Raw genomic sequence first — 15,650 nt, 5'->3', positions numbered from 1 at the left:
TGCGACCTAAACTTCACTATGGTGTACTTTTATTGTTGATTTATAGTTTCAGGACGCTAATTTAATATATAATAATTTAGATTAAGATTGAAAAGTGTCTCCATTTAATAACTTATAAAACATACATAGTAAATATGTCAGAAAAGAAATATAAAGAAAACAGAAAACCGAAAATCAAAATTAATAAATATATGGACATAAAGAAAGTTTAATTTTGAACAGACTTACGATTAAAAAGGCAATCGTATTTTTGGCATAATGAGTTGTAAACAATGAAGCTATTTACAAATATTCGTTAACAGTTCAGATCTAAATATCACTGTGTATATCACATGGCATCAAAGTGGAATTTTTATGCTTCTTGTCGCTTCTCTTTTCTGTCTTCAACCTTAAATAATAACATATGAAATCACAAGACCACATGAACAGATAATCTTTTAATAATAAACAAGCTATCATCATACAAAAAAGGCATTCTTGAATACACATATAATGGTGTATCATAATAACATTCTACAAACAACCAAACAAGACACTTTTGTTAATTACATGACAAACTATGATGTTAAAGTTAGTGATGAATGGACAAACAAAAACATTTCAAATTAGCGATCAGGGCAATGTAGAACATATTCGCATTTTTTTCAAACCCCTGAAAAGGTGTTTTTTCAAGTGCAAGTCCAAGTTTTAAACAAGAGCTGTGTTTGAGAAACACAATTCCCGCTACTGCGCCGCTTTGAATCCATATATTTGACCTTTGACCTTGAAGAATGACATTGACCTTGACCTTTCACCACTCAAAATGTGCAGCTCGATGAGATACACATGCATGCCAAACATCAAGTTGCTATCTTCAATAGTGCAAAAGTTATGACCAATGTTTAATTTTGGACCCATATATTTGGCCTTTGACCTTGAAGGATTTCATTGACCTTAAACTTTCAACACTCAAAATGTTCAACTCCATTAGAAACACATGCATGCCAAATATCAAGTTGATATCTTCAATATTGCAAAAGTTTAACCAAGGTAAAAGTTTTGGGACAGACACACACAATGACAGACAGGCCAAAAAAAATTATACCCCCGATCATTCGATCCGGGGGCATAAAAAGTGACCAGAAACCTACTATGTGAGAATCTGTTTCTTTAACGTTAAAGCTTATCTAAGGAATAAACGTATCCCTTGAAGTAAAAAAACATTTCTTTGTATACTACATAACCCATTTCAATGTATTTACAAGAATGTTTTCTCATATTGCCATGAAACATAATTATGTCTGAGATAAAAAGAAGTTAGTGTGTTGATCCTAGAAGACTGTTATAGTATTAAAATAAAAAAGCACAGAATATAATGTGCAAAAATTATTACCTTAAATGCCATGCATATGAAGAATATCACATTACTGTTCACTTATATACATGAAAAATGTGAAAACTATTGTACACGTATATGGATAAGTTGAAACTATTGTTCACACATATGAAGAATGTGACACTCTTGATCACACATATAAAGATTATGAAACCTTCATAAACACTTGTGATGAAAGACACAATTATATTTCACAACTGCAAACACTGACACCTTTTTAACATTTATGATTGATACAAATTTGCATGCATGTGATAATGTTCACTTCTAAGACAATTTCTATCTATTTGTTAGCATGCATTTAATAATGATTCATTGTTCTCATATTAGAATAATGAAAATACACTACATTGTTCATTTATTAAAAGATTGATACATATTTTTCGCAGACATGGCTAATTAGATCCTATTTGATACCAACACCAAATATACTGCTAATGAAATATATGGTCCAACAAAGCCATGACAGATAGCTCAGCAACATTAACCAAACCCTGATTGAACTCTTTTTGCATAACTTATATGCTTGCAATGTGTCATACATGTTTTACATTCGATTATGTATTAAAAATGCGCAAAGTTAATGAGACCATAACATTATACATATGTTTATTTAGTGTGGGAAGTAATATCCTACTAATCGTAACGGTATTATAATATGTCAATGCATAACGGTCAAGGCCAGGTTCATATTGGCGAGCTATAAAATCCCATCAGGCTGAACTTACCCGATCCATCCAGTGGAGTATAGCAATAATGCCAGCTATGAAGCCACACGTACCCAACAGTGCTGCCCCAGTGAGCAACATGAGACGACTTGGCATTACAAACAGCTTACTGCTCCATCTGAAACAGTTTACAAAACAAGTAGGCTAAAATTCATTCTGAAGCAGGGGCCTTGTAAAGGCTCTAACTCCAACAGAATTTCATTAACATGCTGCTAGTTTCCCCACATTTTCAAGTTTATATTTGAAGATTTATTTCCTGTTCTCAGTTTTGTTTACGGAAAGCGTGTTTGTTTCTTAATGAAACCTTAGATATAGTGACGAAATCCAGTTTCATTGAAATCAGCCGAAGGATCAAGCAAGTTCATATCGTTTGACATCAAGATAGAAATAATGTAATGTATAAACAGTGTCGTAATTTCGGTCAATACAATTTAAAACGAAAATTCATCAAGAATATTAGTGAAAATTGTAGATGGCGTGGCTATTACGAACTTATACATAACAAGCTTTCCTCTAGAGAAACACTGTTCATTTGTGCACAAAGATATTACTTATCATGTATTTTTCAATAGATGTAATAGAGGTTTCGCGTTTTTTCATTGTGGAAACAAACATACTGTCATATATTTGTATTGTCCTCGCAAAGGTCTTTCGACTTAGCGGTTTAACCTATGTTTTTAACCTTTCTCAATTACCAATTCAATATTGGCAGTAGCATATACTTAATATATACTTAATTTTTCGGGAATTAGCTTCTGGAGTTTCACTTCTTTATACTGAAACGTTTATTTTTAACGCAGAATGCCATAACAATAGACAATATGCGAAGAACGAACCGAAAATCAGAATGTCGTATTACAGTTCTTTAACCAAAAGCCGAGAGAAGTGTTTGAACGGCATTGGTTTACATTATATAACAGTGTAAATGCTGTATTGTTAACGTTTAAACCAGTATGTAGATTATATTATTTTAAATAAACAAATTCTGTTTATACAGTTTAATGCTTTCTTTTATATGCTATGCGTTGCTTTGGACAGGTCGCGCTGAGGTCACTCTTTTGTTAAACTGACGAGGTAAAATTTCAAAGAAATGTTTATAATGAGTAAATACATCTGTTCCTACACAGCTTTTGGACTAATCGTGATCAATTGTAATCATGATTACACATGATTTTAGGCGAGTTAAAGAATAAATTAAATGAGCCGAGCATGGTATATAAAAAGTGCATGTTTTAGCAAATATAACAAGTGTACATTTAAGCACATGTATGTACTAACATATCTTATAATTTAATGTTCTCACATACAATGTTTGTTATGATCATACACTATCATTTACTAATTTGTGTATTGTGTGCTCATGTAGTCAAGTCTGTTAGTATATTTTGATACATAGTGTTGTTCGAACTTAATGTACATGTCTTAGTTGCGTTATAATTTTTACATTTGGTATATTGCTATAAATGAGAATAAATATTCGAATATCATTAACCTGTCTTATGTGTATTACAATTATAACAGATACTTCCTGTAAATAATACAAATAAATGTGCCGTAAAGAGAAACGCTTACAAAATGCAATCCACATAGAAACATTTAACATTGGAAATCAAACTGCAATACCGAGTTGAGTTTAAGTTATGGCCACGAACTTTTTTTCAATCCAATTGCTTTATTAGTTAATATAGACATATGTATAAAACGTGTTAACTTTTAAGAGAAGTGTAACATATAACCCACACAGGTCGTTCTGCTCAAAAGGCTGTTGACTAAGCCACTCGACTATTCTGACTTCTTTTTTACTGTATATTTACTTCATATTAAGCGATCCATGAGTTTCCAGCAATTTGTATACATTTATTAAATTCAAGAAATAGCTGCAGACAAATACATGTTAGTCGTCAGTTATGCGATCAAACATGTTAAAAGTAACTTGTTATTACACATATGCAATCAACAGTGTACTCTTAAATGGTTGATTTTAATGTAAGCAGTTGCAATTATCTTAAATGTCTTCAATAATTGTATACCTACGTATGTCGATTTTGAAAATACAATAAATAAACATATGCACGAATGTTCAATTATAGATATGAAGTTGAATTGAAATGTAAATGCAATCTATACACAAGAATTAGTCATGTATGCGCACACGCAATAGGCCTAGTGATTTACACGAATCTAATAATAACTTTAAATCTCTTCCGTAAAATCGCTTGCCGAGCGTGTTCTTAATCTACCTTCAAGCAAGAAGCTAATAATTATCAAAATAAATTAAATGACTAACCTGGTGAAAAGACTGAATCACATGCTTGATTCAAACAGCCTAGTATTAGTATTATTAGCATTGTTTGGAAATCCCAGTTATATTTTTATGTGTTTATATAAATAGAACGTTTCTAAATTAAGCCAAAACGGTACGTACTTCAGGAAGCTAAAACAGATAGCCTACGTGCGTTGTAATATTCAGTAACAGAACAGCAGAAACTAAATATAATGAGTTGTACGTTAATAACGTTTCGTAGATAAATACATTACTAATTCAATCTAAAATGACAGGATTCATAATAGGTTTTTGTTAAATTGAAAAGATAACGGTTTCCCAAAATATGTACTTATCACGATTCTGCAGCAACATATATGTAAATTGTAGATGTATATACTGTTTATAAACATTATAAACAGCTTTTTAGTAGCGAATGGTTTTACTTAAAAAGTTGAAATAAATAAATAACGGTAACAAGTCAGGTGAATTTTCACGTGTGATTTTAACTGGTCTTTTTATGACAATCAACATTTGCCCTATGTACGTTTTAAACTAAAAAAGTTATTCGGCCTTTTGTTGTCAAATATTATTTTAATTTACATACTAGATTTTTTAACTACATGCACTTTTGATTTTAACAAACACAACACACCATTGCCTGGTAGGCCCCTATGCCATATCGCTATGTGTAATTTGTGGGATTCCACACTCAATTTAGGTATACATGTACATGTATGTACTCCCTCCTTATTGACATTTCAAAAACGCGATTTTAGCTGTTTAAGTTTAAAATATTATTCATATTTTGGAATTTGGAAGCTTCAGATCTTAACTTTTTTCTTGGCGGTGGCGTGAGCATATGGGTTTATCAATTTTCCACTTGAGTTACATATTTTATTATCACGATTTTTAATAAATAAAGTTTGAAGTAGATTGTTTCTGAATTATACTATTTTATATTGCGTTTATCATGATTATAATGTTTATTTGAGTGGCACAAAGTAAACATTATTGAGATAATCGTTTATTAATTACATCGAAGACGTAAAACTATATAAATAATGCATGCATCTCCATTGGGCTTCGATTTACGACTTGGGCTTCGATTTAAAAATGCTGGTGAAGGATGGTGAAACGTGAACTGTTGTTTACTGGCACCAGTGTGATTCGTTAAGATCGTTGTTGACCCGTATCGATGCTAGAAGCGCAGCGACACATCTGAACCCGTTCAATCGATGCTCGCAGGGCAACAACAATATCTAACTACTTATTTTTTCAAAACTTTGGCAATCCTTGTGCCGTCTTTTCTCAAGCTGACTTATTCCTCTAGAAAATTTAGAAATACAAAATCATTCGTTACCGTACATGTTTTACAGAGGGGGTACTCACTTGACAAACAAGATGTCGACGTCTATGCCGAGACAAGTATTTTGCCGTCGTATACCCTTCATTTATTTTACAATGTAAACATGAAAATATCGTTAGTGTTCTTCCTATGCATTATATTACACTTCTATGCAAGGACCATCCTGTTGTTATATGTAATTTATCTACATGCTATTTTAAAGGGATTTATTTTAAAGGGACTTGTTCAGAGATTTCTTATCTTTAAAAAATGGATAAACTTTATTGTCGAAAAATACTTATTGATGTGGAATAATCTATACAAAATTATAATATGTGGGTTTAATACATATTTTACCACGATCGGGGTAACGTTGTAGTCAAACTGCTTTAGATTTTGTTTCTTATTTGTGATCGTAAGTACGCTTTTTGTTTAACTAAAATGTATTCTGTCTTTATGTATATGTGTTTTGACAGCATGCTTATCCGTTAGTTTTAATACCGCAAACTCGTGGTATTAAAGCCTTATTGATGTTGAAATAAACTCTAAACTCTAAACTCTCTCTCTCTCTCTCTCCCTCTATCTCTCTCTCTTTCACTCTCTCTTTTTGCTCCGTGCTGGTAGTCATATCGTAAAATTATTATTTGCACAAGTATTACACCAACATGTGAATATTTATATTTAATATATCATCAATATCGTATTCGCTAAACGTGAAGTCATGCGGATGGCCGAACTATTTTGTTCATGGTGATAAATGTTGGCATGTTCGTTTAAGTAGTGCGAATGTAAGGTGAAAATTTCAAACAATTGTATTGTGATATTTGTATTTATTTACAAAATTTATCGGCAATACAAACACTGCTACAATTATCGTACGCACATGTGACGAAATATGGCTAATTAAACTGTTATGTCAACAGGTTTTTTGGATGCTTCCGATGGAAGATGGCCTTTGTCTATTTGTCGTAATTTAAATGGGCAACGGGTGAGCCGAGTTATCCAATACTTGCTCTCAACAAAGCTCAACATTGCCACTGAGTAGACATATCATGTTTTTTCTAGGCTGTGAATAAACTGTACTTAAAACTGATGTCAATATATCCCTGACAGTGTGATATAGTACTGCAGACTGTATTTGTCGGTTTTTAACCCCCAATAGTATCTTTTAATATGTGTGTAGATTTATATCGAGTGTGCCAGTCTCCAATATAACATCTTACTTGCATAAGACTTGTCAGTTTAAGGTGAAATTGCGAGCTTCATGTGACGCCCCGTTCTAAAGGCGAACCAGGGTCTTTTTATAAAATTTGGTCCAAAACACCACTGTTTGGTTCAAAGTGTTTTTCAACAACGGTATTTGGCTCGAAGTTTTTTGTTAACGTCGACGTTTGCAAATTAACTACCTAGATAACTTGTTATGTTACGAGGTGCAGATTGGGGTCCGGTGTGAAGCAACTAGTAAACCGCACCACGGCTCATACGATAGAAATGTAATAAGGCAAGATTTAAACGTGGGAGTATACCCTGAGTTCTGACGCAAGTGTGTTACCACCATAGTAAGGATTCGCCCAATGCTGTGTTATAGACGGTAAGTAGTTTGAAGAAAACGATCGGAATCATTGGGCTCGCGCCAAACTATTTTGTTCTATTTGTATTGTATTTAAATATAGATTCGTTTACGAAAGGTAACAGTCCATCTCGCATAACAAACAATATGCACTGAGATTATTACACCTTTATGATCTACTGAAATTCATGCATATCTTTGTTGTAATGAATGAATAAACACAATACATAAATAAAGTAGCCAAGATTAATACTTTTAAAATTAAATAAAAATGACAATATTTAATACAAGTTGTCGTTATAATAAAGGGCATACGTTAGAACATATCGCAAGGAAACACATCTTCAAAGTGTTTCTAATAATTATTTGTACATATTTGTTGCATTTGTTCCGTTTTGATTATTTCATTTTTCATTAATACATAAAGTAACATAATGATGTAAAAGTTACAATGAATTGTTTGGATAGGGGTTGAATGCAAGTAATTATTTGCCCAATTTGCGTTTTTAACTGAAAATATTATCTGATACGTTATTTTGAAGACTTTTATTGTTAACATACTAGATCTGTAAACCACATACCCTTGTGGTATCTTAACAAACATAACACACCAGTGTCTGGAATCCCAGTGCGATGTGTGTGTAATTTACGGGTTCCCACACAAGATATAAATAATAGTACCTTCTTTTCAATAGTTGTTATTCAGAATTCTCCAGTCTGGGTGTTTCCGATATTTTAGCACGCGCGGTAGCTACAAACAAAAGCTGACTAGCATATGATAAAAAAGAGTGAATCCATAATTTCTACTATCGCTGAATAGTAAACACCACGTTTTGTGCTCAAACGTTCGTTATATATGATAAAAATACCATGATTTAACCATTTTTCTTTAGATGAACTAATCTCGATCGTGTTTAGTTTGTAAGAATACTATGTAAAACGATATAATGCTGCATGTACATGTAAACTGCTTCGGTCACATTACTATACCATTGCATATACGGTGCGTAGGTCTGGGCATACAGTTTTGATGGAAGGTTGTCAACGAAACTACCAAGACATTGACTCCACTGTATATATATATTATACTATTCAAATATATTTAAAAGCATATAGACAAGTACCAAACAACAAAACTCTTACTATCCTCAGTCCATTCGTAGTACTAGATCTAGTATAACGTTCCTTATCAGCTGGATAGTTATATGTCTATTGATATAGCTCTTTTGTGATGCTTTTCTTAAATTTTATCTGAAAGGTAAAGAAAATTATTCGCTAAAGACTAAGACCTTAAGATTAGAAGCCACATCACTAACGAGCTTTACCATACATTACTTTTATTTGTCGGGTTAGGGTTATGCATGCCGAAAAAAAACACAAGAACATGAATAATGTTTTTCAGAAGAAATATTGCATATGTCAAGCCGTTTGTATAGGTTCCTTTATTATCATACAGCTGACAAAGTCTGTCTTCATGCCTTTTAAGGATGTTAGCTACTGGACCCATTCGTATAGGCGGCTGTACATCTAAACGGTGTATTTAGACTTTAATCCTCTATTAAACGTTAGACTTTAATCCTGTATTAAACGTCTGACATACATGTATATCAGTGTTATATTTGTTATGTGTAATTATTAATAATAATAGTAATAGTAATAACAACAAAAAACTTGAATTTTGACATTTCCTAAAAGAAACACTACTGTCGTTTAATTACTTATTATCCACTACTTAATGGGAAGCACATCGGGTATCGACGTTACTGGTCATTTCTGTATTAATGACAATGTTTATACCTCCCGCGCACGCTCAGAAATCGGAAAAACCCACAGGGCGCGAGTTTCGAATTAAATCTATTTTTATACATTTCAATGATATTAGTGCGCCTTATTATTTAAAACTATTTTCTGGGAAGCTACCGATATAGTGAGGTTTTATTACCCGTGGCATGGATGCACACATTTTTATCACGCCCACGGCTTTAGCTGTTGATGAATTTTTTTTACAGATTGTATTGGATTATTTCGATTTGTTTTATATATGAAGGCAGATGTAGTTGGCACAACCGTGGTGATTCGACTGCGGGAACTTGAACGACTTTGACCCGACGTGCCTCAAATACAAACTCAAGCTAGATATATACGCAGGCTAGCTAAATCCAATATGTCATCAAGATTTTTTTAAATAAAACCACTTGTTTGACGCTGCACGAAAACATAAACCAATCTAAAAACGATTTTTTAGTAGATTGAAAATCTGGTTAAACACTTCAACTCTAAGTAAACTTGTTTAGATGCGGCTATCAAGATTGAAAAGCCCTATACCATTTGAAACATAAACAAATACGCAAACATTTTCTGTATATTTCAACCTTAGCATAGAAACTGCCTATCTGCTGCCTATCACCACGTATCGATACTTAGTTTTGACCTAACTCAATACGCAACCTCCATATTGGATATATACATCAACTAAGAATCCATTATCATAGGTGGTTGATTAAAATATATAATCTACAAGATCGTACACGTATTTATAAGAAAGTATCACATATATAGTCACAGTTCTTCATAACATAATAGTAAATCACGAGCTGCGCGGAAGATTCGCACAAATAACATGGACATGACTTGCACAAACGATTTCCAATCATGAGTTATAAGATGTATACTACGCGTTGTATTTGTAAATAAGGATCCCGCATATTGCACAACTATTGGAAAACTATTGGAAAATCCCGACATTTCGTAATGCCTTTTAAAACCGAAAGTAGACTATATATTTAACACATTTTGCAACATATTGTTTAAACACAACTGTAACTATTTAGACTTAGTGTCAAATTAAATACATTCTAAGATATTAAGTAAATAAAAATTAAAATATATAAGGATCCCCGGTTAGTATTGTTTACATTAATTATGTTAAAGATATAAGTTTATATTTATTCCACATGTAATAATGGGAAAACAGTATAACCGGTACGTATTTTAAACATTCTAAGTTTGAAAGCAGTGTTGCGTGTAACTTAATTTATTTATAAATTGTATTTTTAATAAACACCATGCTGTGATCTGGTTAAACATTTCTAATTTAATAATAGCAAATGTATCAAGCGTCGAATGTGTGTTAAACCATAGTGCAGATTAAAGACATTTGTATTTTCTGAAATAACAGTTCAAAGTTAAATACACAGTTTTCGTTTATACAATAATGTTTATTGATGTGTGATTTTGTTCGAAATAAAATAGGCTAGAGGTTTATAACATATTTTTTAAATTAGAATTATACTTTCGGTTTTGAATAAGGCCAAATTGAAATTGTTTAAGGGGTAATCATTGTTTGGGTAAAATAAAATAATGTTCTACATTTTGTTTAATTTGCCTGCTCAGAACCTAGATAGCGTAATTGCCTATGGGGAAATATTGTACTGCTGCAGACAACGCTTAAACCTCAAACAATTATTTTCAATTATACACATGTTTAACAATGTAACTAAAATTAGACATTTTATAGTGTTCTTACATAATTAAAATACTAAATGTTATAACTGTTTATACATTTTGTTGCAATCAACAAAAATTAGTTTTGAATATAAATGTACGGTTGTTTTTTTTTTAAATGATCCCAAATGACTGCTATGAATAATAACCTGTGGGCTACAGTCTATTGAATCGATTTGAGTATTTGCCAAAGAAACACACAAACAAATTATACAAACGTTAACAGTTATATATACACTATTAACTACCACTGTAAAACTAAACAACCCTGAAAATAAAAGGATGGAATTCGGCCATCTTTCGTAGCGATTGTTAAAATCGTTGCTGAAAATCAGCGTGTGTGTGCGTAACTTTGACAACGTTTTATTGCCTCTCTTACAGACACTCAACACTACTATGGCTACTTCATCGAAGCCCGAAATTAAAGATGTGATAATACTTGTCAATGAAGGCAAAGGTAACAAACATTTTCCGGGACACCGTCTTGGAGCTTGTGCTGAAAGACGAATTCTTCAAAAAGTCTTTGTTGAGAAATTTGGGTTTTCCCAATTAAACACGGCTTACTTTAATGGTGATATATGTCTAGGTGATTGGGACCATGACAACCGACAAAAGTCGACACACACTTTAAATGGTTCTTGCTGTATCAAATGCCTAATCAAATCCGCAAAGAAAGGAGATGACATTAAGCGAGAAAACAACCTACTCGTGGTTGCCATATGTTCTCATGGAGGAGTAAACAGTAAGGGAAGTTACATATCTCTTGTTGGAGATAAGGAAAATGAACAGTTACATCTCATTGCGCTGCTAGAGTTTCTAAAAACAAGTGAAACATTGAAGAATAAAACCGTTATTATTCTTCTGGAAACGTGTAGAGGAATCCTGGGTAAGTTAACTTATTAAAATTTGTATTCATTCAAACCAAAGTTTAAAAAAAAAACAGTACATAATGCTGAAGCTAAACAGTATATTTTAATAGCGTGCATGAGTATAAGAGCCTTCTAAATATAACATGTTAAATCGACAATCATTTTGTTTTGCATTTAAGAAGACGAAGGCGTCCCTGTGGAGGTATGTGACCCAGGTACGTTTAAATTATCTGTTACTGAAAACTACAAAACATAATCAAATTATTGAACATGCATTATGGCAATAAATATTTATATACAATGTAATGATATAATTAAAGATTCAATAATTTACGACCCCGTATTTGAAATATCAATACACAATTTATGACAAATGAATTGAAGTAAGATATAAGAAAATCTAACTCCAAAGACATCACCAGGGTAGACATTCTTTCTATCCCCCTGATTTATTTAAAAAGCCGCACATTGGAAAAATTATCAATTTTTGTTTAGAAGTCATTGAAAAAAGATAATATAAAACAGAACTGCCTTAACTATTACTGGTTAATCATAACAAAAGTTTACAACTCATTACTTTAGTCATTTCAATGCGTTCTTTTAAATCCGTTTCACAAGATATGTATTGGGTTGTTGTTGTTAAAAAACCTTGCGGCCATTTTTTTATGACAATACATACACTATACCAGTAAATATAAAAACTAAAGCTGTAATGATCGTATTGGAACGGTTAATGCAAACTTTAGTGTTTAACCCGGTTTCAAGGCTTGGCGAGCCTCATACTCATAATTAGAACTAATGCAAAAATAAAATGAAATAAATACAAGTGTAAGCTAACCCAAGCTTTTTTCAATATTGCATAACTAAGCATCATACAGTATGAAATCCTGACCGCATAATGAGTTTCATGAAGAGGCAGTTATATGTCCAAAGTTAAATGCCCGATTACATGGCTTGCATGTATATGCTTAGTGCTGATATTTTATATAATAAAACAATTACAGCCAAAATACCGAAAAAATCTTTTCAAGTTCGATCTTTTAGCATGATTCTATATATAAATATGTGACAATTTGTAAAGAAAAGATAAAAAAATGACAACATTAAAGCACACAAGAGAATTTTATTGGTTCCCTTCTGTTTCTGCAATAATAACATTTAATAATACCAAAATGACCAAATTCAAATCACATTCAAGAGTTTGTTACGTTTTAGGAATAGCGGATACAGGGAATGAAGCTGTTACAAAAGACCAACGTGACCATCCTTCATTTGTGCGACCAGAAACATTCCAGCTGCCTGACATACCAGAAAACTTCATAATTGTCTATGGAACAACTCCTGGCATGGTGTCATACAGGTTAATTATGATTAGTGTCTTCAATGTTTTGTTACTATGTTTGAATAAGTAAATAAGTAAGTTAGTGAATTGTTTATTATATAAATGTGTTTTGCACCCGACCCGATGTGCCTATAAGTCACCAAAACAGATTTTGTCTAAGTAAATACAATAGCAAATATTGATATGAAATTAACAAGTTCGGTATTTAGTCTACCATTTAAACAATAAAATTTAGCTTCATTCAAAGAGTAAACAAATTCATGACCATGTTGGTTAATAGACTTACCAATAATAGTGTGTGTGGGTATCATATCACATTCATAAAAATACCCGATAAGTTTCCAATTCTAGCATTACAATCAGCGGCAATGAGCATAGCATCACAATTACTGAGACTATATATTTGTGTGAGTAAATGAGTTGTGTTGATATGTTAGATTAATTGGTTAACGGAGTCACGTGTATAGATTAGGAAAAGGCGCTTTTTTTAAAGCATTTGTTTTTATCAAATTATTGAACGCACATAATTTATGTTTTTGAAAAAGGTAAAATTAACTATGTTATTTTTTATTATTTTAAAACAGCAACACGTACCAATTTCAAGGAAAATGAATATTTTTTCATCTGAAAGACAATATGCGTAATTAATTGTACCAAGTCTGCTATAAATTGCAGTGATGGTGCCAAAGGATCGTGGATGGAGCAGGCACTATTAGAAGAGGTAGAGGAACTCGAGAAATCTCATCCCGGAGAAGACATAAACTTCCTGCAACTCCTCACCAAAATTAAAGGAAATGTTTCAAGAAGAAACACGTCTGGAACTCAACAAAATGTGGATGTCATGCCAGAAGCGGAGTCAAGCGGCAAGAAATGCATCGTTCAGAGCGAGCACCAGCTGACCAATCCACTCATGCTGAAGTTTAAAAAGAAATGATATTTCTGCGGTTTAACAAGACATTTCTTCATGAAAGATATTCGAAAACTGACTGGACATAACACGACTTCACACATTACTGTAATTCTGAATAACCATTTTTATAATATGCACATAGTAATAGAATTTAACAGTTAAACTATTATTTTAGAATTATATTAGTATAATTGTGTTATTCAGTGTAATTGAATATGCATTATACTACTTCTACTTCTACTGATACTGCTTCTTCTGCTCATACTCGTACTACTACAACAACAGCAACAACAACAACAACTACTACAACTACTACTACTACTTCAATTATTACTATAATAATGATAATAGTAATTAAAATAGCCATTACAATCGTCAATATCGTCATCATAGTCATAAACAGTATCATCATCCTAATCAACATCATTATCATACACATCAATTCGATCAGCATCATACACAAGTCACTAACATAGTCAGGATCGCTACTGCAGAAGACAATAACGCGAGAGTCATGAGGCATTTTTATGATTTAATAATATTATCTTACTATATTCACATCAGTTTCATTAGGTTCATTAATTATTTTAGATCTCATCATTTATGTTCAGTTTCTCGGTATCTCATTTCTGACTGATTTTTATAAAAATGCCATATTATTTTGGCGTAATATTTTTACATTTTACATCAACATGACGTCGTTATCTAATATCCTCTTTTGGGGCGTTATATGATTTTGCTTTGATGCTAAAAATCCAAAGATGTATTTCATTATATTAAGGCTTGATAACGTCCATGAGGGTGACATATGTAAAATGTGTGGACATACCATTACTTGTTTATATTTGTGCATCATTCATGTATTTATAAGATTCGTTATCGAAAGTATTGTATGTTTTAACTTCAATAGTATATGTTCAGATATCTAACGTGACATAACATACATCGAACTCAAGCGGTTATATATTTCTTTTATCATGTGTTATAGGTGGAATGATGGGCGTATGGTATGTTTTTCCTTAATAGAGCATATCAGATATGTGAAATCTTTGTTTCATTTATTAACAATTATTAGATATATTATGTAAACTGAAAGCATTGATCTTGAATGATATCGATTAAAATAATACATATGAACCAAAATGCAGCTGTATTTCAAAAACCTCTATTAACTAGAACACATCTGTGCGAAGCCCACATGCGTTTAAATATTTAACATATTTAGTTAGTTGATCCACGTGGATATGAAATTCATATATATTTATCGCTTAAATGATCTTTTGTATACTCTCCTTTGCAAACATTTCGTAAGTTTGACAATAGATGGACTTATTTAAATTCGACATGCTCCATTTAATCTCTGAGGAAACTGTATTATACATTATTTAGGACCAGGTCCAGACGTACCTGTCCTGGGGACGGGCGCAAGTCGATCGAGGGCGATTTCGTCTTAATGAACTGACATTCTAACGTCCAAAGGACGGACATTCATATTAATTAGTTAACTGATTGATTCATTCATTCGTTCGATCATTCATTCATTCAGCCATTTATTCATTCATTCAGCCACTCATTCATTTTAATTCATCCATTGTTAAAGACCTAAACGCTGACCAACTTCAACACAAACGCATGAATTATGTTTGGTTTATTTTCGTGGCTTACTGCCTAATATATGGGCCTCCTTTTTCATTTATAGTTTTATACCGCGTTCGTAACACTCGAATCTTCATGATTTTGA

At 32.3% G+C, this 15,650-nt stretch overlaps 2 protein-coding genes across 7 annotated transcripts in view; one reads left to right on the top strand and one right to left on the bottom strand.

The window, feature by feature from the left end:
- Positions 1 to 232: 232 nt before the first annotated feature.
- LOC127838677 (T-cell immunomodulatory protein-like) overlaps positions 233 to 15,650 on the bottom strand; it is a 75,083-nt gene continuing 59,665 nt past the window's right edge. Inside the window, exons 16-17 of the mRNA XM_052366547.1 lie at positions 2,104 to 2,221; positions 233 to 388 (exon numbers count right to left, since the gene is read on the bottom strand). Coding sequence (XP_052222507.1) covers positions 353 to 388; positions 2,104 to 2,221 — 154 coding nt within the window. The 3' untranslated portion in view covers positions 233 to 352. The remainder of the gene's footprint in view (positions 389 to 2,103; positions 2,222 to 15,650) is intronic.
- Positions 7,181 to 15,095, top strand: LOC127838684 (cell death protein 3-like). Of its 6 annotated transcripts, none has more exons than XM_052366562.1 (5): positions 7,181 to 7,305; positions 11,170 to 11,674; positions 11,837 to 11,872; positions 12,873 to 13,017; positions 13,675 to 15,095. In XM_052366562.1, the coding sequence occupies exons 2-5, from the start codon at positions 11,185 to 11,187 to the stop codon at positions 13,931 to 13,933; spliced, it is 930 nt and encodes a 309-aa protein (XP_052222522.1). In that variant the 5' UTR covers positions 7,181 to 7,305; positions 11,170 to 11,184; the 3' UTR covers positions 13,934 to 15,095. The 6 variants fall into 6 exon arrangements, with proteins under 6 accessions (XP_052222522.1, XP_052222525.1, XP_052222523.1 ...); XM_052366565.1 differs by lacking the exon at positions 7,181 to 7,305 and adding an exon at positions 10,045 to 10,184 and having other exon boundaries at positions 11,170 to 11,245; XM_052366563.1 differs by lacking the exon at positions 7,181 to 7,305 and adding an exon at positions 10,045 to 10,184 and having other exon boundaries at positions 11,840 to 11,872.

This window comes from Dreissena polymorpha, chromosome 7, assembly GCF_020536995.1.
Source record: "Dreissena polymorpha isolate Duluth1 chromosome 7, UMN_Dpol_1.0, whole genome shotgun sequence".
Taxonomy (NCBI): domain Eukaryota; kingdom Metazoa; phylum Mollusca; class Bivalvia; order Myida; family Dreissenidae; genus Dreissena; species Dreissena polymorpha.
This window is presented reverse-complemented; position numbering and strand designations above follow the sequence as displayed.

Excerpts from the sequence above, each read along its gene's own strand:
- LOC127838684 (XM_052366562.1), top strand. The coding sequence starts at position 11,185 with ATGGCTACTTCATCGAAGCCCGAAATTAAAGATGTGATAATACTTGTC. Across the intron at positions 11,675-11,836 it reads AACGTGTAGAGGAATCCTGG|AAGACGAAGGCGTCCCTGTG; the intron begins GTAAGTTAACTT and ends TTTGCATTTAAG. Across the intron at positions 13,018-13,674 it reads CCTGGCATGGTGTCATACAG|TGATGGTGCCAAAGGATCGT; the intron begins GTTAATTATGAT and ends TATAAATTGCAG.